General features: G+C 37.4%; 2 protein-coding genes across 2 annotated transcripts; both read right to left on the bottom strand.

Annotated features, from left to right (window-relative positions):
- Positions 1-1347: 1347 nt before the first annotated feature.
- Positions 1348-2080, bottom strand: LOC105043616 (14 kDa proline-rich protein DC2.15). Its single transcript, XM_010921218.4, has one exon. The coding sequence runs from the start codon at positions 1978-1980 to the stop codon at positions 1558-1560; it is 423 nt and encodes a 140-aa protein (XP_010919520.1). The 5' UTR covers positions 1981-2080; the 3' UTR covers positions 1348-1557.
- A 4905-nt stretch (positions 2081-6985) lies between these two features.
- On the bottom strand, positions 6986-15789 carry LOC105043617 (NADH dehydrogenase [ubiquinone] 1 beta subcomplex subunit 8, mitochondrial). The gene is made up of 4 exons (XM_010921220.4): positions 15535-15789; positions 15303-15389; positions 15079-15174; positions 6986-7287 (listed from the first exon to the last, which is right to left on the bottom strand). The coding sequence occupies exons 1-4, from the start codon at positions 15670-15672 to the stop codon at positions 7231-7233; spliced, it is 378 nt and encodes a 125-aa protein (XP_010919522.1). The 5' UTR covers positions 15673-15789; the 3' UTR covers positions 6986-7230.

Raw genomic sequence — 15789 nt, 5'->3', positions numbered from 1 at the left:
AAAAAAATGAAAAAAAATGAAAAGAAAATGAGAGAGAATTTTCTCTCTCTTTCCTCTCTTCTCTCTCTATTTTCTTTCTCCAATTTCTCTCTCTAGATTCTCTCTCTACTTTTTCTCTAGAATTTCTCTCTTTAGGGTCTTTCTTTCTCTCTAATTGCATCACGGATCCTAGGATGAACTTGAGATGAAAATAAGATGACTTGAGATTGCTTCAAAATTCGTGCAGCAGATTGGATCCCAATTCGATCCTTATTCGAAATTTATAACATCAATCATGGTTCATCCATATTGAGTCACCTTGATATGACCTCTGATGATCTCGATCATGATTGTCTCATCTGAAGGATATAAAGATTCTCTCTCCACTTTTTCTCTCTACTTTCTCTCTCTAAATTTTTTCTCTCTAGAATCTTCTCTCTCTTCATGAATTTTCTCTCTCTAAAAATCTTATGGACCAGTGGAGGGTCTAGATACTTAGACAAATCCCAATTTTGACTAATCCTAGGAGAGGTCCTAGATTTATGTTATTAGGATCGTTTATCCGTAATTTTTTCATATATAATTTTTATATTTAATCTTGATCATGTAAATATGTAATTGTTGTACAAGAAGATATTGAGCAAAATATTTTGATTTTAGATTAGTAGATTAAGGAGCTCATCGAATTTTGTATTTAGATCGATCATCGATAAAGGTAAGAATATCTGTACATGATCATCATTATATATGCTATTTTATCGTTGGTGTTGTATCGTTGGTTTTGCATTGTTGATTTCGTGATCGATGATTTTGCGATACCGGAGACACCGTTTTTTACTTATATGATTTTTAAGCATGAATATGGATTATATCAATATATATCAATTCATGATTGATGGTATGATTATAAGTGCATGATATATCTATTTTGATTATACTATAAATTAAAATTAATTTGATAAAATTTATATATAATAATTAGATAAAAAGAATATGACTTGAACGGGTCTTGTTATGTGAAATTGCCTGTTCTACCTAGCCGTGATAAGATCCGGTTGCCATGTTCTACCTAACCAAGGGCCAAGTCACGATCGCAAGGGCCCAGTCACGTGCAACATAACCACCAAATATGTTGGCTAGCAGCCCATTCACGTGAAACGCGATCATCGATTATTCCCACCAACCACCGCCGGTCACATGTTCACCACGTAATCACTAGTTGTTATTATTTTTACATTATTGGGCGTTGATCACATGGAATGAAACCATGTTACGAATGCTCGTGTCATTGTTTGCTTATCAAATCATTAGAAATCCAACTTGAATCTGTGCAATTATAACACTTTCAAGTAGATTACAAACACTTGCTTATGAGTACGCAAACATACTTTCATTACAAACGATACTTATTTAGCATATCACAATATTATAATTGGAGATGGAATGTCTTAGCTAGGACCGAGCCTTCCACCTTTTAGGATCATCAAACTAAACATCACCACAAATGCAAGAGCTTGATAAACACAACACAAAATACATACACCCGTAACATGATAGATAGATGGAGGATGGAAACATCTAAGCGCACTTGTATCCAGCTGGGACCTTCTTGCCGCAGTAGTTAAGAAGCAGGCTTAGGTCGACGGGGACGTTGAGGTTAGTGCCCAAGATATTGGCCTTGATGGCAGTGCAGAGGCACACGGCTGCTTCGAGATCAGCGAGGCCCTCAAGAAGGCTGCAGCATGGTTTCTTTGGTGGATTACCAAGTTGGACGTTGATCAGACCTTGGAGCACGTTGGCGCACACACCGAACTTGAGAGCATCCCTAGGGCAGGAAGGGTAGGCTGGGGTTGGAGATGGCTTGGGAGAAGGTTTGGGGGAAGGTTTGGGCTTGTAGGGGGGAGGTGGGCATGGGACGTAGTTAGAGGAGACCAAGGAGAAGAAAAGGAGGTCGAGAGAGATGAAGAGAAGGGCGGTGGAGGCAAAGGCTTTGGAAGCCATAACGTAAAGATTATTAAGTTGATAGAAGCGACAGATAGAATGGTTTGGGCTTGGGGTAGGAGAATGGTTTGAGACGGAGGTAATGGCGCATTAATAGGGTGCTATGTTTTTATCGGGGGAGTCTTCTGATTGGTGTGGAGGTGGCGACGTACTGGTTGGATGGGCCACTCACGTATAGCTGGCACATGCAACTTGAAGATAAGGTTCAGGGACGATCGGACCTTTGGAATTTTGCTAACTGTGGTTGGCATTCAGCCTCCATATTCTATGCGATTTTGAGCACACTCATGCATGCATAGCTATGGAAACTGTTTTGCACATTCTCCTCTCTCACAGAGAGAGAGAGAGAGACTTAACTTTATTTGATAGTAATGAATACCGTTCTTCCCAGCTCAGACTAAAAGAAAGACTGAACCAATAGATGCTTCAGAGGGGCTACTTGTACAACATGCAACCAACTCCGAGATAAGGCTAGCCCTCTGTCTCAGTAAACTGCTGTTCTTAGATTGGCCTACATCACCAGTATGTCGGCTTGGAGAATCTCCAGCAGCAACCTCTCTGTATTAGTTTTTGTTTACCCAGAGATTTTATTTCATGCTTTCTTTTTGCTTGGAGAAAATATGATCATATCGTATTGGGACTCAGAATGTGGAGCTTTTTTTGCACTGGATGCTATTAAATAGAGAGATTATACCCCATACAGCATGCACCATATAGCTGTGCATGCAAATTATTGTAGCCGCTTGTTTTTTGTAGGAATTACCGAGATGAGTGCTTGATGAATGGGATTCACATAAACAAACGATTGTGGTTCGCTGCATGCTTGGCTATGTGGTGTGTACAGCATAAAAATATAATTTTTTCACCAAATAGGAAAGGGGCCGCTGGCTGGCCCCATATTTTATTCAGTTGCATTATTGTGCATCGGAGACTGACTTTTACTGTTGCTCAAAAGACTTGCTTTTGTGGTTGTACACTTATATTTCCACCAAGAATGTGTAGCAAACTCAACTTTGACCATACCCAGTCTCTGACACATGACTGTTCATAATGATCATACATCCATAGCACCACATTCCAAAGGCTAAATAAAAAATCATGTCTTTACGTTGAGTTGCGAGAGTCAGCAGAATGGTTCAGGATTCTTGTAACTTAATCTGCTACATGGCTTTTCTAGTATTTGGCCTCAATATATACACCAGTGCAACATTCAGAGCCTTCTCTCCTTTTAGAAAACATTACCTTAATTAGAGGTGAGCATGTTTTATAGTATCACTATCTTTGTGGAGAGCGAAAACAAGTTGTAATAATTAATGGTTCTATAACTCTAAAAGAAGAATCTTCCAGCACCCTATTGGCCTAGAAGTCAAAAGTCAGAAAATTAATTTATCAAGTTGATGATAAAATCTATGAAAGTTGTAGTGGGCATTATACACTTGTTACCTTTGATGCCGGAAATATGGACGATCATTACTCGATAGCTGACTTAGAGAGGTATGTGGATATAAAAATCTTCAATTAATTCATTATAAATAATTCCAAAGGCTAGTGGCATCCACCGATCTATGTCGGCTTCCAAGAACTCGTGGACTGTCTAAGTTTTATGTGCATTTCATCAAAAATAAATAAATGATGACAATACTATTGACCACATACTTTTCTTTTTCTGATGATAGGGTAGATTACCACTCAATACCGATCTCATACATATATTTAATAATTTGGAAAATTAACAGGACAGTGTGTAGATACCAGGTGAGTCAGTTTTTTTGAACTAAGCCAGAGATAGCTCGAGCCTTTAGTTGATTGGTGAATAGGAAAGAAAAAAAAAATAGATTTCTTTTGAGAAAAATGCCGGTGTTTATTTTCTCCGTTTTTTCCCTCTATTGCCAATTTAAAAATACATCTTTTCTGGTTTCTTTTCTGGCTTACCAACTAAACTGGGAAATTTTAGCCGCGTTTAAATCACACACTAGTTTTACCAAAGCACACATTTTTATACAATGCTAATGATTTAATAATAAATTACCATCAATGATAACAGAAACCTCCTACAAAATTACTCTAGTATGAAGAATCATTACCCTTAAACTAGGTTAGCCATAGCATTGCCTGCGCAACTTTTCTCATACATGGGACTGGTAGCCTCATGAACCTGTCTTTGCCAACTTCTATAGCATAAATATGACTCTTGCTGAAAGTGATTGGATTCATAAAAATTATAATCAGAATAAATTTACTTTAAAAAAAAAAAACTTTGGGACATCAAATATATAATTGAGATTATTTTAACTTCATCCTTTACGAGAATCTACCAACTTTCTTAGCCTAAAATTTAACTCTTAGATCTAAATTCAAAAAAATCAGGTTGGATTAAGAATAATAGGTTGGCAATTAGAAGCAAACAGCAACAAAAGAAAGCATCAATATGAGAAATCTACTTTGTTTGCCGACATGAACGTCAATTTTTTCATTGTCACCAACCATCGACAGTCAGATGTACGTAGGCGAAAACATGCGCCGCTCTCTTTTCCATCACATCTTACGGGTCCACACGGTTCCTTGGCGGCATACTTGAGAATAGCGCGGGAGACAACCACAACGATCCAATACATCCATTTCATGAGATTTTTTTTTTTTTTTTCTTTTAGTGAAATGATTGTAGAAAGCTTTAATTGCTGAAAAAGAACGTAAACTTACTTGATGTGCCACGCCGCTGTAATCACTGGTTCGGAGGTATAAGATGGAGTTCTCACTACAAATCCGTTTCTTCTTGTTTCCTTTCTCTGCAACATGGTTGTTACATCTCCATTTCACCAGAAGCCATGCAGTTATATTTGACATCAGGAGATTTATCGGATTTCTTGGGGGCAAGTTGCATTCCCAGACTTCTAAGTCGGTCCAGGGCGACGAACAGATAATCCAGAAGGATATTTTGTTATTTTGTTGAAGGTACAGGAGTCGATAACCCAAACCCAAAGGAATTTCTCTCGTTCTCTTATTTTAGAATGAGATCGAAGGACCACCCACCATTTCAGGAAATAGTATTAATATTATTTTAATCACACACTCGTAGACCCTCCAACTTTTGAATCTAAAATTGTCCCCCAAATGGATCGGTGCAATCTTTTAGCCTATGGCCCACTTTGAAACTTAAATTGGACATTACGAAAGCATGGTGGGCCATAACCCATGTGCCCCAAAATTAAAACTGAATTTACAAGTGGATGATGGGAAACTTTTCATGGTTAATTTGGAACTAAATCGCACCTTCCCCAAGGTGTGGGGTTTTACACTGCCCATTGTTTAGGAGAGGTCCATCTTCCGTGCGGCCCATTTTCTACATGGCTTGGTCATCACAAAGTTGAAACTAATACCTTAGCCATCGCAACTCAAACAAAATGGACACTCATACTTTTTGGTGTCACAGAAGTTAACATGCAGAAGCATTGATATGGAGTTCTGCTATTAGCCCTACCACTAGCAGTCTTCTACTTGACAGCCAATTTATCCGCAAAATAAGCAAAGAAAGAAATAGACGAAAATGTTATACATCAGGTTTATATTATAACCTTTTTGTATGAGAGTTCTTATCAAGCTAGATCTGCTCTTTTAGATTCCAACAGGTTTGCTATGATTACATTTAACATTGGCAAACTCAGAAACTGCGTAAAATTCTATTTCTTTCCTTTGAGAAGCTAGAATTATCAAATAGAGCAGGCCCCTCTCGCCTCCTCGAGCAAGATTCTGGAACATCTAAACTCGCCAATATTTCCTGGTCTATAGAATGGCAAACAAAACGAAGCTAGCAGAGCGAATCAACTCTGGGCATGATAGACAGCCGGATCAAAGATATCAAGTACGGTGAAACATGTGGAACTACCATACTAGGGCTATGCAGGGCTGAAATCAGCACCAAAATCATGCCACAAGGCCATATCGGGCAAAAGGCTAAGCTTCCCCAGCCATTTTTAACCAGGAGACTAGAAGGGAAATACATGCCAAGACCTGCTCTATCTTAAGAAAAAAAAATTTAAGACCTGTTTGAATGATTGAACTGAAAATCCTCTTGGATTCATTGGATTGAAATAATACAATCAGTTAGAAATAGTCTTACAGATTTAATCAGACCATATCCATAAGTACCCAGTACTAGTTTTGTTAGTGGACCGGCCAAAATCCCATAGAAAAATAAAAGCATCTCAACCATCCTGGATATTTATGGATATGATTTAGCCCAGTCTGCAAGCCTATGTCTAACCGGTTATCTTGACACAATTCAATAAAATTTTCAGCCCATAGCCCATCAATCCAAACAGGCTCTCAGCCTACTTGCATGATAGGATTTCAAGATAAAACTAATATAATTTCAGAAATATTCAACTTTCGCGATGCACCCCTACCCCCTTAACGGACTGCCTCTCAACCTAGAATACATGTTCTATTAAAACTTAAAATGGAGTTGGGCACTTCGTGGCACACTTCCCAATGCCAGTTTGCAGGAGCACAGGAGTATACAAATTATCAATTGTCTGCGTACTTTATTAGAGCAAATAAATAGATTTGTGAGAAACAAGAGCATACCAGTTCCCAACAAACTTAATTTTTCCATGTTTCATGACTTATCAGTTTTTCCAAACAAGGTTTTACGATCAATCCATAAAAATTAACATTTTCATGAAACGTATTTGTTACGGATTGCGATGCCTGCTTTAGAAAATTTGACAATGAAAACAGCGCTTAACCATAGCGGTGTGTACTCGATCCGCTCAGGCAATGCAGTCTCACCAATTCCTAGGAAGCATCTTCTTGATGAGCAGAGGATGTAGGGAATGCAACTCTTCTCATCCAAAAACAAAATAAATTGAAATAACAGAAATATCGTAGGCAAAAATAACCATCAGATCCAAAGTGCAAATTGCAATCTCGGATCATCCCCATGTTGCTGGAGTTTAATGTGGGACATCTATATAGAAATGAGATTCTACCCAAAAAAAAATAGAAATGAGAAAAGCCAGATTGCAGGCTAAGTTATAGGGCACTGAAAATGCAGCCTTTTTGACAAATTTCACAATCAGAAAATGGAAATGCACAAGTTCATCCCGCTAAGATGATGAAATACAAGAGCATAATAAACCAAGCATTGCACATAATCCATTATTTCTGTTCTTTTAGTTGATAGGAAGCACCTGTAAACAAGAAGCAAAGTTTATGATATCAGGTACTAAATGGAACCTTACAAGCATGCTCCTATGGCTCTCCACCCAGCTCGACACGCAGGTTGTCATATGGATAGACTTTTGGGGTCTGGAAATATAAAAAGAACATCAGCACACAGTTTCAGCAAAATTCCACTAAGGGCTTCTAATGCTGGCTACTTGCCAAATGAGTAGTGTGCAATGTAATCATAAAATCACTCTCATCTCAACTTAGACAGAAGTCCATAAAAATGATATTAAGACTTTTGATAATATCTCAACCATTATAAATGTGCCCAAAATGCATAACTTTTTCAGTGACATGATAATCAGTTCATATGGAATCCAGGATTTAGAAGAACCCAAATCAGTTGAATTTTTCTTTGGTGGACCGTAACAAACCCACTTGCAGTTTGCAATGGAACAGCATGCATCTAAGCTATATGCACCAAGTAATACTCTAAGAAAACATGGATTCTGAGTTCAGAACATATATTTTGCTCACTGATGCAATTTACTACCTTGAATCAGGATAACAATTTTATTCAGCAAACCATATCTTTAACATGGAGGCACAAACTCAATGACAGAAGAAAATATAAAACCAAAAACAAGCAGATCAGATCAAGATTCGCCGTACCAGTACCGGACTCCGTACCGATGAAATTCTGTTTAATGTCAGTACGTGGTTCGGTACGGTACGGTAATGTCGGTATGCTTCGGTATGACGTATCGGTACAAGATTGGTACGGTATGATACAGGCGGTACGGGATGGTACAGTATTCCATAGATCAGATGATATAAACAATTTATTAAAACTATCTAGAGGACCAGGAGAAAGCAGATCTTTTGGATCTTTTCATTTTCTTGTAGCTCTAAGGATAAACATGTATAATTATAAATTAATCATGACCTGTACAACAGAATTTTTTGTTGCATATTAAAGGGCGTTTGGTAGCATGTAATCCTATTTTTGTTGCATATTAGAGGGCGTTTGGTAGCATGTAATCCTGATAGGATTACATGTAATTTTGCAACAGATAATCAGATTACACTATTTATTTTGTTACTTTTATAGGTGATGCTGTATTATATGTAATGCAGCATTACCTAAAAAAGAGATAATCTGATTGCTTAGGAGGAGGTAGTTATGTGATTATATGTAATCTTATAATTCCGCAATCTTGCAACAAAATAACTTCAGGACCAAAATATCCCCATCAAAATAAATTATGGATAGTCCCAGTTGGTGAAAATAGAAAAGAAAACGTAATGGGTGATGTCACGAAAAATGGCTGGTCTCAAAATTAAATTGTCCCTCTAGAAAATAGACAATAATCAATAAACAAGGATGAGAGTACTTTGAAAAAATTAACTTATATTTCATGTAATCTAAATTATATACCAAACACTGCAATGTAGGATTTCCTGTAATTTTACAACAACATTACTGTACATACCAAACACTGCAATATAGGATTCCCTGTAATTTTATCAGGTAATCACATTCCCTCTGCAATCACATTACCATAGCAACATTACCTATGTAATGCACCAAACGCCACCTTAGTGTTATCTCCAGAGATAGTATAATGCTTAACTTTGTTGTTAAAAGTTCTAGTGCCCAATTTAGCAACAACTCATGCTAAAGACTAAAGAGAGATTCATTATAGTCTTCCAACATTACAAGCAGGATCCACCAATGCATAGGATAGCTGAGAGATATCTGCCCTACATGATACCTGATGTTCAAATATCCCACCCAGGAAAGAAGCTTACTTGATGGGAGGTTGGAAATCATTGAATTGACTAGTGAAATGCAAATGGATGGTCAAGGTTATTTAAAAGATGGAACACCTCAATAAGGTTATTTAAAATCAGACCTAAACCACTATCAGGTAAGGTTTGTTGGACCTATACCTGACCTACAGTGATTTGAATAGTGATTTGACAGGCATAGATTGTTACATCTGAAAATTCTACTCAATCTTTTAGTGATATGAAGAGTGTGTTTGCCAACAGAAAGAGCTAGATTGCTTGGAAGAACATATGGCATGTCCAGACCCTGAGAGAGAAAAGCTGTTTTTTTGTACGCTGGTACAGAACAGAAAACCACAGATCTGCATGGAAAATTAAATTATGATCTGATGAAATGTCACTCTGGTAATATATGCTGGTGAAATTAACATATCGTGTTCCCTCTCGGTGTCAGATAGCATACGTAAGCGTATGCAACAAGTTCAAGAGCAAGGTTTGGTTTAGGTATTCCCTAAGTCATAGAGGAATATGAGACATAGATGGGACAGATCTTCAAGCAACTATCAATGGAATTTATGCTTTGATGCCATGGAAAGATCCAAGGTACTTCTAACTAAGTCCATAGTTACTCCATTGATGAATACAAAAGAATCCAGTAGAAATTGCTAGAGAACTATGACGTGGGATGCAAAATTGATAATAGAGAATAAGCTTTATTTTCGAAGCTCACATGGGTCTGCTTTAGACAACTATATACATAACCATGACCAAAAGTGGCAATGGATATATACAAGAGCATTAGTTATAGAGTTTAATCATTCCATTACAAGATGATAAAATGCACAGATAAACAAAGGAGGAGTGGTAAGTCATTTTAAATGCAATTTGATGAGCAAAGCAAGAAGGATCACTATACAATAGTTCAAATTTGATCCCTCATTCACAACAGAGACAATGGTCAGTCCAGCGTATTTCATATGTTAATAATACCAAAGTAACAAATCGATTTTTCAAACAACACACTATTTTCTACAAGACGTGAATGAGACGATGGACCATTTGACAGTAAAAAGGCTGCATTGTTTATAGAAATAGTGTGGGCAAATAATTTCCATAGAAGCAACTCTCCTCTGACCAGAGAGATTGCTCAACTATGGTGCTCTACAACCATCAAAAGCTTAAAGCATTCATCACTATAAAGAAAAAGAATATTTTTCAACAATTAGGATGAATGCCACCACCTTTTTTTTTCATAAACTAGCAAGGGTGCCTAGCAATTGACATTGGTTATAAAGTCACAAGAAATTATATAGAGTTCATAATATTTCGTAGTTAGTGTACAAAATCAATTTGGAAGTGCTAGATATGACTTAAAAAAGAAAAAGGACACTGGACAAGTGACATGAAACATGATTTGCTTCCCCGGGTCTGTGAGATATGTGGTAGTTGGGTTCCTACCCAGCATGGTTGGACATTCTGGTTTCATGTTTAATTAATTTACGTTGAAGGACATGATCAATTTCTGTAGATATACTCATATAGAAAGAAGCATACCAGCTTTTTGAGTCTACCATATTCCAAGTTAAGGATTTCGAAAGTGGAATACCAGGTACCAACCCATCAGAGCAGTCACAGGCTCATACCTACTGCTCTATCATTCAATTCCATGAAAACAACCCCATGCATGTTGAGTTAAAAGTATCCCTAACTATCCCACAATTTTAGTTGCAGGCATTCTAATGCTTCTAGCAGCATACAGAATCGGTGTCAAATGTGACAGATGTACTCATTCAATATCTCTTCAGTTTATCACCTTGAAAAGACATGCAATCTGATACCATGTCATCACATGGGCCTAGATCATCTACCATTTAAGGAATGCATCATGTTGTTATGCGAGCTCCAATCCAGGTGTACATTGAGAATTTGCGATCATATGAAATAAGCCTACAGTTATGTTAGCAAATGAACTTAAAACTACGCTATACATAAAATTAGGCAAGCTCCACTTAGAGGACGCCCAGCTAAGCCCAACTTAATTTGTGGTATGCCCACATCTGCTCAAGCATTAACATAATCTTAGAACTAGGCCTGCGCCCTGTCCAAATCTAATCCTAAAACTAAGCCTCTGCAATGATGGAAGCCTGATGGACAGTTTTCGTGTATAGAGATAACGGGATAACAGCTTGGCAATGGTAAGGGAGAAGGAAGATGGAGAGAAATGGAAGATGGGAACTGACTTGGAGAGTACTAATTGAGGAATAACATTCTCTTTCTTGATTATATACGTTCCTCTCAACTTAAAGTTATGCTCCACAGTCAACCTATTCATGATGAGAGAATGGCTTTGGTGACGATGGGAATTCTAACAGTCCCTTATGTCACTTTTTGCTAGAGATGGGAGAGTAAACCTATTATGAAAGACAAATTCATCAATCTACATTGCCTAGCTTTCATGCCACGCTCAAGTTGAGCCAGGGTGGCGCTAAATTATTTTCAAGACTCCACATTTGAAGCCAAATGGAAAATCATTGTTAACAAGGAATTGTCCATCATCTTTAAATGGCATCATGGGCTAAAGTCTGTGTCACACTGTCACGTGTTCCTGTTGCCATATCAACTATATAGGCACATAAAACATTCATCTTGGACACACCAGCGTTCATGCTAAGAATTCAAGTATCGCTGTTGGTGTGATGTGAGTCCGGCACTAGTCAATGATGCTAGTAGAAATCATGCCAAACCGGTGCTTGGGACATGGTGGCATTTCAGTTTGGCATTTTTGCCGCAGTTGTGTGAGGCAACAAGGTAAACAAACTAGTGATTTACCAAAACTTGGCATGCTGCTCTGCAAACTAGCTAGTTGCATTTTAATGCCAACTATGCATAACACCATCACACAATACCTCAATCCTCAATTTATACTTACTGCTTATATATATTGTGCTTTTCTCAGAATAACAAAATATTTTTTCTAGCATCTCTCTTTTTTGTCAATGATGACATTTCTATCTTTAATAATTTTAACTATTTAAAAATGTAAAACCTCTCCTTAAATTAATATCAGATTTCTAGATGAAGGTTATCATGGAATCACTAATTCTATAACTTATAATTCTTAAGTTTTTTAATGAAAATGGAATTTCAAGGTGATTCTAGAAAGTTCTAATAGTTAATAAACTCAACATATACTCTCATCAAAATTAATCAGCTAGTCACATTTATATCCTTACAGCCATGACTTCCATCACTTGGATGCTAATACAAAAAATGCACTAAAGATTTAAGATTGTGTAATAGCATTGTAAAAATGATTTGCTTAAAAAAAGGAAAGAAAATACGTCATGGACATTTGAAGGCAAAAAAATATTTGATTGCATTTAGATAGTGTTTCCTAATGCACTTTGAACTGTTGAAAAATGAGATGGAATGAAGAAGTTACAGTTAGTATATAAAGCAAGAACCCCAATGAAAAGGGTATAATCACCAGTTCAACAAAAAATAGTAGCGCCTTCCACCCCCAGACTAACTTGAATTTGGATTTAACATTTTTCTCTGCATGCTACCATAGAAATCTATATAAATCGCATAAGAAGCCAAGTATAGATTAACTTAGGCTCCTGATGTTTGCATCAATATTTCTGCTATTTCCAATAAAATCAGTGTCAAAATGTCATCTGGTGCTCAGTTCACTTTCCTTCCAACTTTACACATTTTTAATTGAAAGAATGGATGAAGAGTTATTAATAAGTAATCCATAAGAATAAAGAATAGTAATCCTGGTTAGCTATCTGCTTATAGCTGGAAATTTGGAGAAAATTTATTTTGGAAAGAATAATTCCTTCAAGGGCTTGCCAAAGGTCCTAAATTCTTTAAAATAAAGTATGTCATGAGAGATATACACACTATATGTATGTATGGAAATTCCAAGAAAAATCATTTTGGAAAGAATAATTCCTTCTATATGGCTGTCTCTCTCTCTCTCTCTTTGTGTGTGCACGCATGCGTGCATGTCTATATATGTATGTCTCTCTCTGTGTGTGTTTGTGTGTAGATAGATAGATAGATAGATAGATAGATAGATAGATAGAGGGAGAGAAGAAATTGTCTTTAATCACGGATTTTGACTGCTTACATAGAAGACGTAAGCAAATTGCTTCAAGTATCGATGTCGGTACAGACATGATTAAGTTGGAGACCGGCATTTTAATCTCATGGAAAATCGACATAGATCACTAGCAAGTTCTATATATTTAAGTTATATGGACTTGTATCCAAAATTAAAAAGGATAATATACATCATCTGTAGCAACTTATCTATCAACAAGTTGTCCTGCTCAAAACATAAAGAATAACACATCTGACAGAGATTCCCTTTTTTTTTGGTTGGGTTGTGGGGGGGCAGGTTGGGGTGGGGGGTGGGTTTGTTTGGAGAGAGTGGGGGAGGGGTGTTTAGTGGAGAGGGAGATAGATGATGGATGTCACTTCTGAACATACTTGAAATAAGCAACAAAGAATAAGAGACAAGCTAGTCAAAAAAAATAGATTTAAATGTTTAATCACATTTTCATGTGATGCAGACAGTTTATAGAGCTATTTATTATAGGTGTTCTCGAGATCCTGTGGCATGAGAGAAACTTTCCAAGACAAAGCCTCATTCTAATTGAACCCTCTTGAGCTTAATGATATTAGGACAAAGATCTTTTATATTGCTTGGTTTACATTGCATGATTTTAGAATCTAGGAACAAAAAGGTCTTCAAGTCCACTAACAAGATTAGCTGTTTAGACTTTAGAGGATGTTGTCTAGTAGAGTTTAACAAATACATGAAAACCCTGCTAGATCATAGAATTAATCTCTTCCCTTCCTCTATCAAATTAATTTAAGTTGAATTCTAATGCATCAGCAAAGGTGGATTCCTAAAGATGCAAGTTAAACTACCATGGTAAGGACGCTTTGGTGGATAAGAATTGAGGATGCAAAAAATGTTGAATTCTTATGCTATGGATATTAATAAAAGCTGTTCAGGATTGCATTGGTTTCCAGTATAGCAGTATTGCACATTCAGGGAGGTTCATGCAGTCTATCAAAACATATGTGCACCATTAGAATAAATATCACTACTAGGTTGTTAAATTGGTCTCCTCCTCCATGAAGATAATTTAAGTTGTATTATAATGCACCCTCAAAGGATGATGGCTTTAGAGGAATTGGAAGATTGCATGGATTCCTAACTTAAAAGGTCATAGCAAGGGCACTTTGGGGGTTAACTATAGAGGACATGAATATTCTTGTAGTCTTATAGTAAAGATATCGACAGGAGCTGTTTAGGGATTACATTTAGATCCTAGTGTAGCAGTTTTATATGTTTAGGGAAGTCCATATGCCCTATTTGTTTGCAAAACAAAGAGGGTGCATGTGGTTCGTAATCGGATTCGGAATGCATTGGAATGGGAATTGGAATGACTATATTCCTCAACACATTTGGTCTGTGACTGAAATCAGAATCGAAAAATCAATTAAATAGAGCTTTTTTTTCGAAAAATCAATTAAACAGAGGGGCATTTTTTGAAAGCCAACTTTTTAAGTAAACATGGAATGGGATTTGAATATTGGGGGGAAGAGCCAGAATTGGGTTTTTGGGGATTGGGGCTTTCCCATTTCTCTCATAGGATAGGAATGGGACTCCCTCCAACCAAATAGCTAGAGTGGAAGTCACTTGTTCCCATTCCCATTCCAAAGCCCAACTCCCTCCAATCAAACATATCCTGAAGGTATTTGCAGATGACATCTTCATTCAAGGAGGTTGATAATATGAATATTCTTTTTATATGAAAAAACCTTTAATGACATTCCAATTATAGGAAGCTAAGGTTACATATTCTTTCAAAGGTAACGATTCAGAGATTGGTTTTAAATGTGGCTGTCAAATATGTTAAACTTTCTTTTTTTTTTTTGTTGAGATAATCCTTTCGATTTCAGCTGATGGAGCTTGTTGTTAAATGTATATGCTGCACGTATCGTCAATGAATTTAGACATGTTATGAATGAAAAATATGAAGCAATCCATAAATTTAAAAATTATTTAAAAAAAACGATAGAATGGCTAGTGCTAATCTCGAAGAATGTTAGGGTACTCACATAGGGTATCTTTGATGCTTTGTCATTCCAGACGGCCAACAACCCGAGCGTAGCGAAAAAGCCCAGGCCTCCGCACAACCACCCCAATGCCTCATACTGTGCGCAGAAAAAGAGAGTTCCACCAAAATTCAGTGATCCATTTAAACATATCAACGTAAAACCCCGAAGGGCAATAGGAATCAAAACCCTAGTATTGAAAATAACGAACATAAGATCGACCATACCTTCCCGATGGTGGGGGCGAGGCGATCTACGCAGGGCTCCGGGTATGGGGTGCCATTATCCCATACCAGCTCGTCGTGAACCGGGAGCTGAATCAAGAAGATAAAAGAAAGAAACCCAAAAAAAAAAAATGATCATATAATGTTTCACAGTTATTCCTCCCCTTACGATCTGCGAGAGGAGAGAGGAAAAAGAGGAGAAATTGATAGGAAATATAGATGCGGGAAGGCTTACGGGCTTGTCGGGGACGATGTGCTTGCCGACGGGGAGACCCATGCCGGAGCGGGTGCGGAGAGACGAGACGAGGGATCGCCCCACCACGCCGTTGCCTCCCATGATTCGAGATCCCACGCTGCTCAGTCTTCCCGCCATTTCGTTTCTTTTCGCTCTCCTTTCTCTCTTCACAACACCTGCTTCTCTTCTTCTCTCTTGCTGCTTCTACTACGGAGGAAGGAAAAGGGGAGTCTGTGCTCGTCTCAAGGGACTGCT

This window comes from Elaeis guineensis, chromosome 4 (assembly GCF_000442705.2).
Source record: "Elaeis guineensis isolate ETL-2024a chromosome 4, EG11, whole genome shotgun sequence".
Classification (NCBI taxonomy): Eukaryota; Viridiplantae; Streptophyta; class Magnoliopsida; order Arecales; family Arecaceae; genus Elaeis; species Elaeis guineensis.
This window is presented reverse-complemented; position numbering and strand designations above follow the sequence as displayed.

What these genes read in the sequence shown, in the direction of transcription:
- LOC105043616 (XM_010921218.4), bottom strand. Translation starts at nt 1,980, where the DNA reads ATGGCTTCCAAAGCCTTTGCCTCCACCGCCCTTCTCTTCATCTCTCTC.
- LOC105043617 (XM_010921220.4), bottom strand. Translation starts at nt 15,672, where the DNA reads ATGGCGGGAAGACTGAGCAGCGTGGGATCTCGAATCATGGGAGGCAAC. An exon ending in TCGCCCCCACCATCGGGAAG is followed by an intron (nt 15,175 to 15,302) that starts GTATGGTCGATC and finishes TTCTGCGCACAG; the next exon opens with TATGAGGCATTGGGGTGGTT. An exon ending in AAGCATCAAAGATACCCTAT is followed by an intron (nt 7,288 to 15,078) that starts GTGAGTACCCTA and finishes TTATATTTCCAG; the next exon opens with ACCCCAAAAGTCTATCCATA.